At 34.2% G+C, this 15,999-nt stretch overlaps 1 protein-coding gene across 6 annotated transcripts in view; it reads right to left on the bottom strand.

Moving 5' to 3' along the window:
• The window catches only part of LOC135278032 (DNA repair and recombination protein RAD54B-like), a 70,618-nt gene that overhangs the window by 5,729 nt on the left and 48,890 nt on the right, over nucleotides 1-15,999 (bottom strand). For 2 of the 6 annotated variants that reach the window (XM_064384405.1, XM_064384408.1), the window contains one exon: nucleotides 12,881-13,018. The exons of 3 other annotated variants lie outside the window; for them this stretch is intronic. In XM_064384405.1, the coding sequence (XP_064240475.1) occupies nucleotides 12,969-13,018 (50 nt within the window). In that variant the 3' untranslated portion in view covers nucleotides 12,881-12,968. Of the gene's footprint in view, nucleotides 1-12,880; nucleotides 13,019-14,244; nucleotides 14,282-15,999 lie in introns of those variants that run through there. One more of the 6 variants, XM_064384406.1, reaches the window with a different exon arrangement.

Below are 15,999 nucleotides of genomic sequence, written 5' to 3'. Positions count from 1 at the left end.
TGAAATCCCGTCTCTACTAAAAATACAAAAATTAGGCCAGGTGCGGTGGCTCACACCTGTAATCCCAGCACTTTGGGAGGCCGAGGCGGGAGGATCACAAGGTCAGGAGCCTAATGAACATGGTTAAACCTCGTCTCTACTAAAAATACAAAAGTTAGCTGGGCGTGGTGGCGTGCGCCTGTAATCCCAGCTACTCAGGAGGCTGAGGCAGAAGAATCACTTGAAACCGGGAGACGAAAGTTGAAGTAAGCCAAGATCGCGCCACAGCACTCCAGCCTGGGCGACAGAGTGACACTCCATCTCAAAAAAAAAAAAAAAAAAAAAAAAAGTACAAAAATTAGCCAGGTGTGGTGGTGGGCATCTGTAATTCCAGCTACTTGGGAGGCTGAAGCAAAAGAATCACTTGAACCCTGGAGGCAGAGGTTGCATCGAGCTGAGACTCGCACCACTGTACTCCAGCCTGGGCAATAAAGCAAGACTCTGTCTCAAAAAAAAAGAGAGAGAGAGACATTTTCATACCATAAGAAGCTGTCTACCCCATTGTTTCCACTTCAAGTACCCAAATTATCCCAACCCCTCATCGCCTCTGCTTCTTCAAATTCCGTCACTCCTTAACTACTCCAATCTGGCTTCCAGTACAGTCTTCCCCTAAACTGCCCTATTAAAAGGACACTAGGAGCTCTTTGTCTATAAACCCACAGGTTGTGTCTTTAGTCCTAATCAAAGTTTTCGAAAGCGTAAGACAATGTTGACTACTCCTTGAAATACTGAACTATATTTTTGTAGCTTCTCTAACACCCTTCAAATTTTCCTCTTACTTTTTTGCTTGCTTCTTCTTAGACATCTTTGCCAGGTCATACTTCTTCTACCTTTTATTTATTGGCGTTCTTCAGAACTGACTCCTAGGCCCTGTTCTCTCACTGTGTACCACTTCTTTTTAAGTAGCCCATCCACCTCAGTGGCTTCAATGGTACTAACCTTTTTTACTCTAGCCCATATTACAACACTTGATCTGTATATCCAATTGCCTCCCAGACATGTCCACACGTCTCATAAACATCTCAAACTCATCATGTCCACATAGTTTCTCCAAAAATTGTTTATCCTTTGGTTTCCCCATGTCTTGTCCTTATTCAAGCCAGACAACTGGAAATCATCCTTGACACTCTCTACTTTGTCAGTCCCACAGAAAATCAACCACAAAATCCAGACAATTCTTGCCCCCTACGAGGTTCTCAAAGCTGTGTACTGTATCCTTCTCCATTGCCTCCACTGTTTTCAATTCGACTCTTATCTGGATTTCTGTATTGCTGCAGGAGCTTCCCAACAAGTCTACTGAGATCTTCTTTTGCCACCTATATTCTCTAAAAATCATTTTCCACATTTTTTATCGTTATCCATTTTTAAATGTAAATCTGATAATGTATGCCTCTGGCTTAAAATCCATTAGTCTTAGCAATCTTGAAGGAAGCATGCTATTTCCAGCCATAGCTACTTTTACATGTCTTCTTCTAACGCACTTATCTAAATTAACTTCTACTCTCCGTACAACTTAAATTTCCAATTGCCAAATGAGATCAACTCACCCTATTACCTCAACATTTATCTCAATAATTCATTATGTAACAAAGTATTTAATGTCAGCCTTCCCCACTAACTTTTAAAGTCCTGAGAGGAGGAGTCTGTTTTGATTTGTTCAATACCATACTCTCAGAACAAGATACTTTTCAAACACTGCTATTTTGATTCTAGGTACATTTTCACTTAATATTTATAAAAATATTTAATTAAAATACAATTATCAACCGGACACAGTGGCTCATGCCTATAACCCTAGCACTTTGGGAGGCTGAGGCAGGTGGATTACCTGAAGTCAGGAGTTTGAGACCACCCTGGCCAACATGGCGAAACCCCATCTGTACTAAAAATACAAAAATTAGCCAGGCATGATGGTGCATGCCTGTAGTACCAGCTACCTTCACAGCTGAGACAGGAGAATCACTTGAATCCAGGAGGCGGAGGTTGCAGTGATCTAAGAATGCACTACTGGCACTCCAGCCTGGGCGACAGAGTGAGACTTCATCTCAAAAAAATTTATATATATATATATATATATATATATATATATACATATACACACACACACACACACACACATATAAATTATAACATATACATATGTATTTATGTATATATAAAATTATCAGTGGTACAGCTCTTTTAGAATTTTCATTTTGCCAATTCTTTTTTTTTTTTTTAGGAAAAAAAGGAAGAAAGAAAGAAAGAAAAAAAAAGAACGAAGAAGAGGAAGAAAAAGGAAGAGAAAGAGGGAGAGAGAATAGAGACAGGAAGGATGGTTGGCTGCTTGTTTGTTATTTTCTTCCCTTATTCCTTCCTGTCTCCATTCTTAAGCACAATTATTGGCATAAAAGAGGTTTTCAATTCCCATTTTTAGACTGCATTCTAGCCTGGGCAATAAAGCAATACTCCCATTCTCTCTCCCTCTTTCTCTTCATTTTTCTTTCTCTTCTTCATTCTTTTTTTTTCTTTCTCTCTTTCCTTTTCTTCAAAAAAAAAAATAAATAAAATAGTTATCTGTAACCAGTTTTGCCAATTCTAAATCTAGTTTTAGAATTTTCCAGAAAAGCTCCTCACACACAAAAATTATATATATATATATATATATATAAATTGTTAGGGGTAGTTATTCTGGGACATAGCAAATTAGTCAATATTTTCTGTAATACAAATAGTTGAGATACAGGAGACTATGTTCCACTATCCCATGTTGCCAATAATCTTGTTTCTACCTTTTGCAGTTATTAACTCTCTCCATATGGCCTACGTAATTTTAAAAATGGAACTAATTGTGAAAGAGAATATGTATAAATATACATATACATATGTATTTATCTTAAAATTCATTTTCATTGAGTTGCTTTAGAATATAATTCTGTACTCATTTCCATTTTTTTTCATTGCTAAAGAAATTTTTTTAATTAAAATACAAATCAACAGCGGCTCAGTTGATTTATTTTCACTGCTAAAGACCTGTTTTCTTCAGCAATGAATTTTTATTTTCATTGCTAAAGAACTGTTACCTTCAGGATCAATCATTTTCAAGTAAACCTTATAACAAAGATTCATTAGTCACTTTTTTATGTACCATATTTCATTGATTATACCTTCAGGATCAATCATTTTCAAGTAAACCTTATAACAAAGATTCATTAGTCACTTTTTTATGTACCATATTTCATTGATTAGTGAAAGCTCTTATGAACATGTTCTTTTATAACCATAATTTCTACCAAATACAGTTTTACTGAGTCAAATTTTACACAGTTAAATATTATCAGGATTGCATTAATCCAACAAGTTCTAGTAAAGAAAATTTATCAGTTTTTAGATAAATTTGTAGCTGTCACGGTTGGTTATTTTTATTGTTTTACCAAGCCTGATCTTCCCAGATAAAGTTTTGAGTTTTTAGTATTAACAAAAGACAGAATGCTTCAATCAATTTTTGAATTCTAAAAAATTTTGCTGGCCAGGTGTGGTGGCTCACACCTGTAATCCCAGCACTTTGGGAAGCCAAGGCGGACAGATCATGAGGGAGGTCAAGAGATGGAGCTATCCTATCCTGGCCAACGTGGTGAAACCCCATCTCTACTAAAAATACAAACATTAGCTGGGCTTGGTGGTGCGCGCCTGTAGTCCCAGCTACTCGGGAGGCTGAGGAAGGAGAATTGCTTTGAACCGGGGAGGTGGAGGTTGCAGTGAGCCAAGATCGCACCACTGCACTCCAGCCTGGCGCCTGGTGACAGAGCGAAACTCTGCCTCAAAAAAAAGAACAAAAATATTTGCTGTGTGCAATTTTAGCCAATTTTAATAGTTCTCTTTTTGTCTTATTTCTATCAGTAGCAGTCACTGTGCATTGAATTAAAAACTAACAAAATCTTTCTGCACTGTTAAAATTTCTCTGTTTTGTATTAGGTTGTCCAAGAGAAACCCTAAAGAGTGGGTAAAAAGAATGTCTTCAACAAAAGGCTGGGAAAAACATCCTGGAGTAAAATACTCTATTGTATTCCCAGGGTCTAAGAGAATGGCTATTAGACTCTTAGACCCTAAAATCCAAGACTCTCCCTGCCACCACCCCATCAGCTCCCAGAAAAAAATACTGAACAAGATCATTAAATTCTGATAATTCAGAAATCATTTATAATTAACTTTGAAATACCATAAGATTCTGAGACTTAGATATACCCTTTTCTTTTGCAGAACAGCAGAAAGGCATGAACTATGGAGACAGACTGGCTGGGTTTGATTCTTAAGTCAGCCTCTTCCTAGCTCTGTAACCCTGGATAAGTTACTTAACTCCTGTGTCAGTTTATAAATCTATAAAATGAATATACTACTAATACTTACTTCACAAACCTACTGTGAGCAAGGATTAGTGAATATATGTAAAACACTTATAACAGTATTTGCCAAATAGTAAGTGCTTCCTTAATGTTTACTACCATCAACATTTGCCCTTGTCCCTCTCCCAGTTACTCCCATTTTTAAAATTATGTAGGCCATACAGCAGGGAATAAAGAGGGTGAACAATTCCAAAAGGTAAAACGAGATCATGGGAACATAAGATACTGGAACATAACCTCCTATATCTAGACTACTAGTATTACAGAAAATATTGACTAATTTGCTATGTCCCAGAATAACCACCCCTAACAATCCCATGCTGTAATTTTTAACTGTAAACTGGGTTCAGATCTATTTCTCCTTGGCCCTATAATGTGCTTGCCAAATCAATACCAAAACATGGTCAGCATAAACAAGACACTTGAAGGCCTATCTGCAAGATTCTTAAGGTGGCTGGGCACACTGGCTCATACCTCCCAGCACTTTGGGAGGCCAAGGTGAGAGAATCACTTGAGCCCAGGAGCTTAAGACCAGCCTGGACAACACAGCAAAACTCTGTCTCTATAACAAAATACAAAAACTAGCTGGGCATGGTAGCAAACACCTGTGGTTCCAGCTACTCAGAAAGTTGAAGCAGGTAGATTGCTTGAGCCCAGGAGGTTGAGACTGCAGTGAGCTGTGACTGTGCCACTGTACTCCTGCCCGGGTGACAAAGTAAGACCCCATCTAAAAAAAAAAAAAAATTCCTAAAGGCAGTATGCTTAAAACCATGTCTTGATAAAGGGAAATAATGTCATTTAATATTAATAGTGGGTATTATCATTTTAATGAACAATTCCTAAGCAAAGTCACTCTGGAGTTGAATGACTTAATGGTACATCCCATAAACCTGAAGCCTTTAATATTCTTTTTTTTTTTTTTTTTTTTTTGAAGTGAGGTCTTCAGGTTGGTCTCGAATTCCTGGACTCAAGCAATCCTCCCGCCTCAGCCTCACAGTGTTGAAATTACAGGCATGAGCCACTGCACCCAGCCTAATATTCTTTTGTTTAACAATTCTAAATACACACAATTGTTTTCAATGGCACAAATGAAATTCAAAATATCTCATATAATCAAATTCAATAAAGAATGTAAATATTCTTGCAGATCATATGTTTTGAGTTTTAAGATTACCAAAACCTACCAAAATGTTTAAAATGTATTAACATATAACTTCAATATAAATTTCATTAAAAGTTTTTATTACACTAAAAAGCATATAAACATTAATATAGAAATCACTTCAAACTGATAATCAGTTTTCCTTATCCAGTAAGAGATTGAATGTCAACTAAGTATAAAGCAAATCTAGAAGACATTTCTTTGCATTAAACATCATTTTCAGAATTATGTTTTATAAGCATAGCAGAGACTATACATTTCATATTTATTCAACACCTCCTGTCAGAGCATATATGAAACTAGTACTAAAATGGAAAAAAACCAACAAACTACAATATTCCCAGATATCTAAATTAACTGCCCAGCATTTTGAATGCACTTAAATATTACGAAAGTTAATCATCAATTTCAATTTTGACATTCCAATCACTGAACATGCAAAGTTTTTTTTTTTTGTTTGAGACAAGATCTCGCTCTGTCGCCCAGGCTAGAGTACAGTGGTGCAATCAGGGCTCACTGCAACCTCCGCCTCCCGGGTTCAAGCAATTCTCCTGCCTCAGCCTCCTGAGTAGCTGGGATTACAGGTGCCCACCACCACACCCAGCTGATTCCCGTATTTTTAGTAGAGACAGGGTTTCACCATGTTGGCCAAGCTAGTTTCAAACTTCTGGCCTCAAGCAATCCACCCGCCTAAGCTTCCCAAACTGCTGGGATTACAGTTGTGAGTCACTATGCTCGACCTTTTGCAAATATTAGAGAAAAAATAAAAATGAAAATTCTCATACCCTGTTGATAGAAGTGTAAAATGATATAATCACATTAGAAAATGTCTGGCAGTTTCTTAAAGGTTAAATCTATATGGTTCCCTAATCTAGTATTATGTCCATGAAAAAAACTGCACAAGAATATTCATAGAATCTTTATACATAATAGCCAAAGTCTGGGAAGTCCTTCAAAAGATAATGGATAAATAGTGTGGTCTATTTATATAATGGAATACTGCTCAGCAACAGAAAGCAATGAGTACTAACAGAAGGATGGATGAACATGGATGAAGATTAAAAACACTAAGATAAGTTTAAAAAAAAAACAGAAACAAAGTATGCATATTGTATGATTCCAATTATATGAAGTTTTAGAATGGGCAAAACTTATCTATAATTATTTTCAAATTAGGACAGTGATTGCCTGACGTGCTAGAAGACTGATTAGAAGCAGGCAACACAGAACTTTCTGAAGGGATGTTTTAAATCTTGATAGAGGTTTGAGCTACACAGTTGTAGATCAAAACTCACCAAATAGTATATTTTAAATATGTGCATTTCACTGTATGCAAATCTTACCTAAAAAACACACATGCACAAATAAATACTGAACTCTAGTAATACTCATGCTGAAGTACTTAGACGTAAATTATTCTAATTCTACAACTTGTTTTGAAGTAACATTTTTCCCTTAAAAAAAAAAGAATTGGACAGATAAATATGTGATAAAACAAATATAGCAAAACATTAATTCCAGAATCTACATGATAGGTATATGAGTACTTACTTACTATAACTGTCTTTTAACTTTTTCTGTATGTTTGAAGGGTTTCTTAATAAAATGTTACGGGGAAAAAAACGTCATAAAAAAGGTGAATTCACACATAAATTTTAAAACACAAAAGACCTGCTAGCAAAGTGTAATTACAATTATATATCCTTTTAGTTTAAGTTGTCTGGACTGACATGAGTGGTATTTTTCTTTCTTTTTTTTTTTTTTTTTTGAGACAGAGTCTCACTCTGTCTGTCACCAGGCTGGAGTGCAGTGGAGAGATCTTGGCTCACTGCAACCTCCGCCTCCTGGGTTCAAGTGATTCTCCTGCCTCAGCCTCCCGAGTAGCTGAGACTACAGGCACGCAACACCGTGCCCGGCTGATTTTTTGTATTTTAGTAAAGACAGGGTTTCACCATGTTGTCCAGGATGGTCTTGATCTCTTGACCTTGTGATCCGCCCACTCTGGCCTCCCAAAGTGCTGGGATTACAGGCGTGAGCCTCCATGCCCAGTGGTATTATTTTTATGTACTCATTAATTTTGCTTTCCAATATTACAAAGCAATTGGAAACTAAAAATAATATCCTCAAATTATAACTACTAGCTTTAATCAATATAAAAGACATATAAAAATATATTGAACAATTTCTCAAAATTGTATACAAAGATTTTGCATGACTGTTAATGTTTAATTAGGTTGCTTATTCTAAGAAGTTACTCTTTTGTTTAAGTATGCAACCATATTTCATCTAATTATTTTATTTATAATCAAATTCACCATCAAATATTTGATTTTGAGAAGCTGTGGCTCTTAACATTTGGAAAAAAAAAACGAAATGTGATATTTAAATATGGTACATTGGGCATTTATTATTATTATTATTATTTATTTTTATTTTTTATTTTTTGAGACGGAGTTTCGCTCTTGTTACCCAGGCTAGAGTGCAATGGCGCGATCTCGGCTCACCGCAACCTCCGCCTCCCAGGTTCAAGCAATTCTCCTGCCTCAGCCTCCCGAGTAGCTGGGACTACAGGTGCGCGCCACCATGCCCAGCTAATTTTTGTATTTTTAGTAGAGACGGGGTTTCACCATGTTGACCAGGATTGTCTCGATCTCTTGACCTTGTGATCCACCCGCCTTGGCCTCCCAAAGTGCTGGGATTATAGGCGTGAGCCACCGCGCCCGGCCCATTGGGCATCTATTATAATTGTCTAAATAAATGTATTTCAATTATGCCTCATCAAAAAATGTTATCACTACAGTACTGAATTATTTGTCTTAACGGCACACAAAAGAAGTACAGGAATCAGTATGAAGTATTACCTTGTATTTAAAAGAACATGTGTTAACAAAGCATTTAACCATCATCTACAGTATATATTAAACACAATTTATTACACTCTAAGTTATTTAAACGTGTATTTAAAATTTGACATTACTCTAAAAGAAGGCACATGAAAAAAACTCATATTTTAAACATTTTCATGTAAGTAAAGATAGAACAGGATAGAGTGACTCCTTAAAAAAAATGAAATAACACCAAGTTGATATCTCATCATACAAAAAAGAAAAATACTTAATTTCACTATTTTAAGAAATATGGCATTCGTTAGAAATGAGTTTCATTGACTTTTCTCAGGATGTCATTACAAATCATAGCTAGTTTCAAAAATCATACGTTGTAACAACATATCCATTTACATTCATATGGATAAGAGAAAGACAGGAAAGTGGCTATCCAGTATCTGAATTACTAATGTATTAGATGAAATAATCTATTTATTTAGTATATTTCTCAAATGTAATATATTTCTACGGAATCAAATCTACATTTAAAAAAAAAAATCACTGTTCTCTGTGTTCACCCAGCATTAAATTTTGTAATTAAAGCTCATGGCCCCCAAACAAGTATCTATAGTATGCAGGATATCTGGTGGCCTAAGTTATAGTCATCCCTCAGTATCCAAGTGGGATTGGTTCTAGGACGTCCTCTACCCCATCAAGATCCACAGATACTCAAGTCCCTTATATAAAATGTTTGTATTCACATAAAATTTACACACATCCTTCCATATACTTTAAGTCATCTCTAGATTACTTACAATACCTAATAAAATGTAAACGCTACATAAATAGTTATGATGCAGGATGGTGAGCCCCAAAATCGGGGGTTAGCCCAACTCCTACCTCAGTTATGCTGTCTTTTAAAATTTTGTATTACTTTTTATTGTTGTATTGTTAATTTTTTTTTTTGCTTGAATACTTTCAATCCACAGTGGTTCAATCTGCAGATGTGAAACCTGCAGATAGAGAGCCAAGTGTATATTCCATTGGTAGTAGCAAAATTTCCCCTATATATTCCCCTTAATAAAACTTGTCCTCGACAAAACTGCTAATGTTAGTTGTTAAGTAGTTCCCAAACTCAAAAAAGTCTCAATGTGAGAAACAAGAAGAAGAAAAAAAAATGTTTGGTTCCGAATTACCCTAAGATACTCTGTAAGACAATAAACAGCCTCCAAAAAGGATTATATGGTCAAATAAATAATTTTCTTTGTATAGGAATTCTCATAAACTATACTATGCTAAACATGGTTGTACAAGGGAAGGTAGACAATGAGCAGAATTATATGCATTTAAACTTTTGCAAATTAAAATTAAACAAGATTGACTTGGAGAAAAAAAAGATTGACTTGGAAAAATTGCTGCAGTAAACTCAAGAGTGTGATTCTGGTGTTTAAAATTATGTACAAATAGGTTTCTTACTGTATATAGCCCCTAGATGCTAATGAATTATGTCATCTAACACACTAAAGAAAAAGCAGTCTTAATGCTGGAGAAAAATATGATTGTAGCAGACTGTGTTTATGCTATTTTATGATCAGCAAAGGAATTTTCAAGGGCAATTTTGTGTATACATAATTTTTACCTTTCACAATTATTTCAGAACTTAACCACCAAAAAAGATGTCTTTTCTAGAAACATCTCATAGAATTAATGTTCCACAGAACACACTTGGGAAAACTCTGATTTGCTGTACAAAGCCAACATTCAAATTGAACATTCCATTATCAATTCATGCTGAAACTGTAAAGTGAATTACATCTCATATATTTGCTTTCAATAATTTCAAAAAATAAAGCTTACTAATGCAAATATGTATTTACTATAATTATACTGTGAAACATTACCTCAAATTAAGAATTACAAAATTCATTAGACTCAAAGAGATGTCATAGCACAGATTAAAGAGAAAAGGTAACATTGTCAAAATGATATGCCATATTACATATTCAGGACATCTTTATAATTAAGTAAGTTAACTCTACCAGGTATAAAACACCTTCGTTTTAATCCAACCAATGAAATTAAGCAGTCAGCATGCTAAAATAGTACCTTAAGAGTTCATTTTGTATTTTTTTCTATTTCTATAGCCATGACTTAAATTGCTGATTTAAGTTCCTCTCAATACCTGTCCCTAAATGCTACTCCTCCTAAATCACAACTATAATCAAATTAGTCCCCTAATACAAAGCCTTCAATGGCTTCTCATTGTATGATCAGTTAAGTCTGACTCATTATAAATAGTTTTTAATGTAATTCATAATCTGGTACCAACCATCATCCAAATTTATATCCCTCAGTTCACTTTCAACTGCTCTTCAACAAAAATTTTGAGACTAGTATGATTTAGGCACCAAGTGAGGTTCTAAAATACTCTGTTTTACTGGTTCCCAAACTTTAGCATGCATCAGAATCTCTAGAGGATTTATTAAATAGATTGCTGACCCCCCCAACAAGGTTTCTAATTTAGTTCGAATTGGAATTACATTTCTAACAAGTTCTCAAGTGATGCTGATACTGCTGGTCAGGACCCATACTTGGAAAACTATTGCTCTACTCCAAAGGCCACAAAGTGGAAGCCCAATGGTTCAATGAGGCCCACTCACATGTTGTCTGTATAATGTCTTGAAAGCATGAGTTATTTGCAAACATTTTAAAATTGGAAAATTCTGCATTAAACCAATGTAGATTCCTGGTTTTCTCCCGCATGTGAAAATTCTGCTGGAGCTAAACAGCAGCTATCCTACCTAGTCCAGGGACATGTCCTTCCTAGTCCAGGATACCACAGTCCAAACTCTCTCTACACTCACTTAAAATCACTGGATTAGCACTGCATTTGTGCTTATACACCCAATCCACTTTTTCCCATTTCCTTGTCTTTTTTCCAGCTTCTCACTCTGACTTCAAACACCCATGCTCCCCTTCACTGCTGAAATTCCACCTACCCCATTCTAAAACTTGGCTTAAAAATCCTTTCTCAACAGAACCCCAGAAAAATAGAAATTCTTAAGTAAATACTTATTAGATATTTAATATAAATTTAATATGTGCTTTAAGAATTGAGGTTTTATTTCCACAAATACTAAATTGACAATACTTAAAAAAACATAAAATTTTAATTTTGTTCATTCTGATTTTTGCTGTGAAAGAAATTTTTTCCAGAACAGGACATTTAAAATGAATTAAGATATGTCTTTAATCACACAGCCAAAATATATAATAGCATCAATGGAATACCATATCTATTTTACTCGACCAAAAATAGAGAGCGAATGGGGTAATTGATACAATTTTCCTGATTTCACAACCTAACAATCTTAAAAAACAATTTTAATGAAACAAATCCTTCTAGTATTTAAATCTAGAGAATATTTTTACGGATATTTACTTCTATCGAATAGTGGGAGGAAAATTACACAAAGAAAAACTAAGTGCTGGTCCCTGCTCTGCCATAAATAGCTTTGTTACCCAAAGTAAATCATTGAGTTCTCCCTGGACTTCTGTTTCATTACCTCTAAAGTGCAGAGGCAGAAAGAGTGTTCTCCAAATATCTTCCATCTCTAAAATCCTAGGATTTACTCCTTCAAAAGATAAAAGCATAAAAACCAATATTATACAGACAAGCTTCTTGGTATTAGGTTAGTATAGCTTCTAAATTAGACTGACTTAAAAATCTTTAACTACAGTTTTCAAAGTTCTAACTAAAAACGTTGAAGACTCAGAACTTTGAAAGAATAGGTGTTTGTCGTATTTGTGTATATCTTAGTGATCAGAATAAAATATCTTTTGTAAGGTCAACAAACTCAGAAAAAAAAAAAGAAGACAATAAAAACTATAACCATGCCATTCAATCAGTAAATTTTAATATCTCAAAATAAAATAATTAGAAAATTATATCAAAAAACTTTTTCCATAATAGAGATTAACATTTTTTAAGAACATGTATTCTGTTTCAGGATACTCCCAAATTAAAGTAATTTGGCCAAAATCAAAATTATCCAATTGCAAGATTGACCAAAAAAAAAAAATCTTAGAGACTGTTATATTCAGGTAGATCATGCCGTAAGCGAATTGCTTTCAGCTTCTCCACTTCAATTTTTGCTCTTAGTAGTTCTTCTTCTAGCTGCTGCCTTCTTTTCAATCCATCCCTCTTCTCCTGAACATACAATCCAAAATTTTTTTGATTTTCTAAAATTATCTGATGCTCCTCTTTCAACATTTGCAGGATCTGAGGATCATACCCTAATAGTGACCTAAAGTGTTCACCACTCTCATGCCGAAAAATATCATCTCTCCTTGGAATAGAAGATGGAGACGATGTCATTCTCATATCAACAGAGGAAAGTGAAGGCGACAAGGATCTTTCCATAACATGTACTAATTCATGTTCTTCTCTTTGCTCTAAAGTATCACTTTGTTGAGAATTTAAAACCAGTGGAGGAGGTGGTTTAATGTCTTCTTCTTGCTTCACCTCCACTGTAATGGCAACAGGATGGTGATCCAACATTACCTGTAGTGAACTGGTACCAGCCTGTGCCTCCTCATCCAAGTTTGCACTATAGCACACAAAGAAGCATTATAATATGTAAATCAAATGAAGAAAACGTATATTTATAGCATAATTTTATATTTAATATACATTAAATTATATAAAGTTTTAAACTATAAAGGAAGTTATGAAACCAAAAATAATCTTAACACTTGAAATACCCTAAAGTGACTAAGATTGGGATTTCAATAATATATACTTATAGGTCTCCCCCATCCTTAACTTTAAAATTGTGCTCTTAAAGAGGCAGGAAATTACAAATATTACACAAGGCCAATGAAGAAAATAAAAAAGAAAAGCCAGTTTTAATGTTGTCAAATAGACACCTATTTTCCCCACAACCCTGAGGTTCTCAAATGGCATAAAGAGTCATTTAATGCATTCTCAGTCTTACTATCCCCAGACCTTAGCCCTAGACCTCCTATTTCTGCTCTCCTGGACTGATCTTAAAACCACCAAGGCCCATAACTCCTAGGGGGACAGTGAAAGGCCATCTATGGGACATACTGATTTCTGCATTTGCCCAAAAAATAAAACATAAAGACTGTGTATATCCTAACTTTCTTATATCAGATGCAGTGGCACTTCCCTTTTACCTATCCTGAACCAGATGACTCAGGTGCTCTTTAAGTCTTTCAAACACTGTTCAGGTAAATTTTCACAACAGCAACAGTTTTAATCCACCACTGCATACTGAGTACCTAGTAGGTACTATACTTAGAACCTAGTAGATGCTCATTATATGATGAATGACTGAAAAAACAAATTAAATGAATTTTTAATAAAACATTTTAATAGCCTGTAAACATATATTAAAGGTTTATTACCTTTACAGATGATTTCCACCAAATATGCATTTTAGTGGAGACAACGACAGCTTTAGCATAAACTTCAACACACCAAGTTATATTATAAATGCAATAAACCTTAAAATTCTGTTTTTTAAACATAATTTTATGTATAACATGAAGCTGTGAATTAAGAATATCTGCTCCTTGAGGTTTTTTTTTTTTTTTTAATTATGCTTCTGCCTAACTAAACATAAAAGTTACAGAGGGAAATGAGATTATTGAACATTAATGGAAACATTTTATTTAATATCATATGGAGAAGATTTTACTAATGATAAGGAACATAATTAAAAGAATATTTTATATATGGATAATTAAAACGCTGGAACAAGTTCAAGTAGAATGCATGGAGAAAGATTAAAACTACCCGTATGTCACTTACCAATGGCATTAAATTGCCAGAAATATCAGATATTTATCTAAGAGACAAAATGAAACATATATATAGTATATAATGAAAAATGTATTGGTAGATTACATAAATTCATTGTTGTTCTTGTCCCTATTTGTCTTATTTTATGATTTCCAAAAACAAAACAATTAATTATAAATGTAATTCAAAGTAGCAAAATCTGCTTCTATTAATGGCTCTGCTAAAACCTAGAATGGGAAAAGGTTAAAACTGCATATGAAAATTAAGTTTTTTAAACCACGTAATTACTATTTCAAATTAGTATGTACAATAGACTATAAACATAGACATTATACTCCCAAGTAAATTAAAAACATGCCTTATATCTGGAACATTCCATTTCAGCTAACACATTACAACTAAGGCATAACAATGTAAAAAAGGAGAAAAAAAAGCTTTAGAGCAGGTCACAAAAATGACAGAGAAGAACTTGAGAATCAGAACTTTGAAGATCAGTTTACAAAAACACAAAATATAAACTGATGTTAAGGAAAGGTAAAAATAAAGACATAAGGCAATGTGAGTTACAGAAATAAATAGCCTTACAAAACAGGTATGTATTTTTAAGTATGTTAATGCAAACACTAGCATTTTCATTAGTAAAAAGGGAGAGTTTGGTAAGATTAGCAGGCATATTTATATAGAAGTATAGTCAAGATTATAGAATAATCATAAACTTCTGAGATTAAGATTCAAGGATGATGTCAAATAAATATAAGCACATTGAAGAAATAAGCTAATATGGAGAAAATGTCAATGTAGACACACTAACATAAGAATTTAAGAGGCATGTTTCTTATATTCTTCCCTTTAAAATCTAACAAATTGGTATTATTTAAGCCATAGGTATAGAAATGCACAAATCAACTCATTTTTATCACAGAAACACTGATGTTCCAAAAGATTTTGTGTGTGTGTGAATATTGTATACATACACACACAAATGGTCAAAATGTAACCAGATACTTGTATATTTATATACTCATTGTATGTAATTCTCTTCTATACTCACCGTATTTTTAAAATATGCAACTAACTAAAATTAGTTTCTACATGTAGTTTTCAAATTATAAAAATTTATACCTACTAGCCAAAAGTTACAGTTTTATACCTGCAATGCAAAAAACACTTTTCTCTATGGTTCAAGGGGGAGAAAATTCACATAAGCAGCACAGTATAAAACAATTTTGCTGTGTAGTTTTCTGGATATCCAGCTATTGGGATTTCATCATTTGTCATCACAGTGAACATTTTAACCAGTGGCCCCAAGAATTAATCCACTGTGTATTCATGTCCTGGATTCCCACTGGTGATATTTTTTTACTGAGCTGTCAAGTAGAAATAAGCAGTATCTGGTAAGAAGCTAGGCTCAAAAATACTTTCCTAGTAAATTACCAAAATAATATGTACACTTAGCTACAAAGCGTTTTTTTCTGTTTCTCTCCTAATGTCAAAGGGATTTCACAATAATCAATAATTTGCTTATATAATGCCTCTCCCACCAGTAGAAAAGCACATTGTGGAAAGCTTTGTTTGAAAGCCCCTTCAAACTAATGAGGAGTTTACAATTTGTTTAAATTACCCTAAATGGTTCAGAATAAGAATGTAGCTGCCATTTTTGTATTTTGCCAGAGGTTACAATCCGAATTAGTGGCAAGATAATAGTTTTGAAAATTCCAAGGCAAATAGTTACATAGAACACAAGTTTAACCAAAAAATTGCTTC

The sequence above is a fragment of the Aotus nancymaae genome, unplaced genomic scaffold (genome assembly GCF_030222135.1).
Source record: "Aotus nancymaae isolate 86718 unplaced genomic scaffold, 86718_ANA_hifiasm-v0.15.2.pri h1tg000036l, whole genome shotgun sequence".
In the NCBI taxonomy this organism is placed as follows: Eukaryota; Metazoa; Chordata; class Mammalia; order Primates; family Aotidae; genus Aotus; species Aotus nancymaae.
This window is presented reverse-complemented; position numbering and strand designations above follow the sequence as displayed.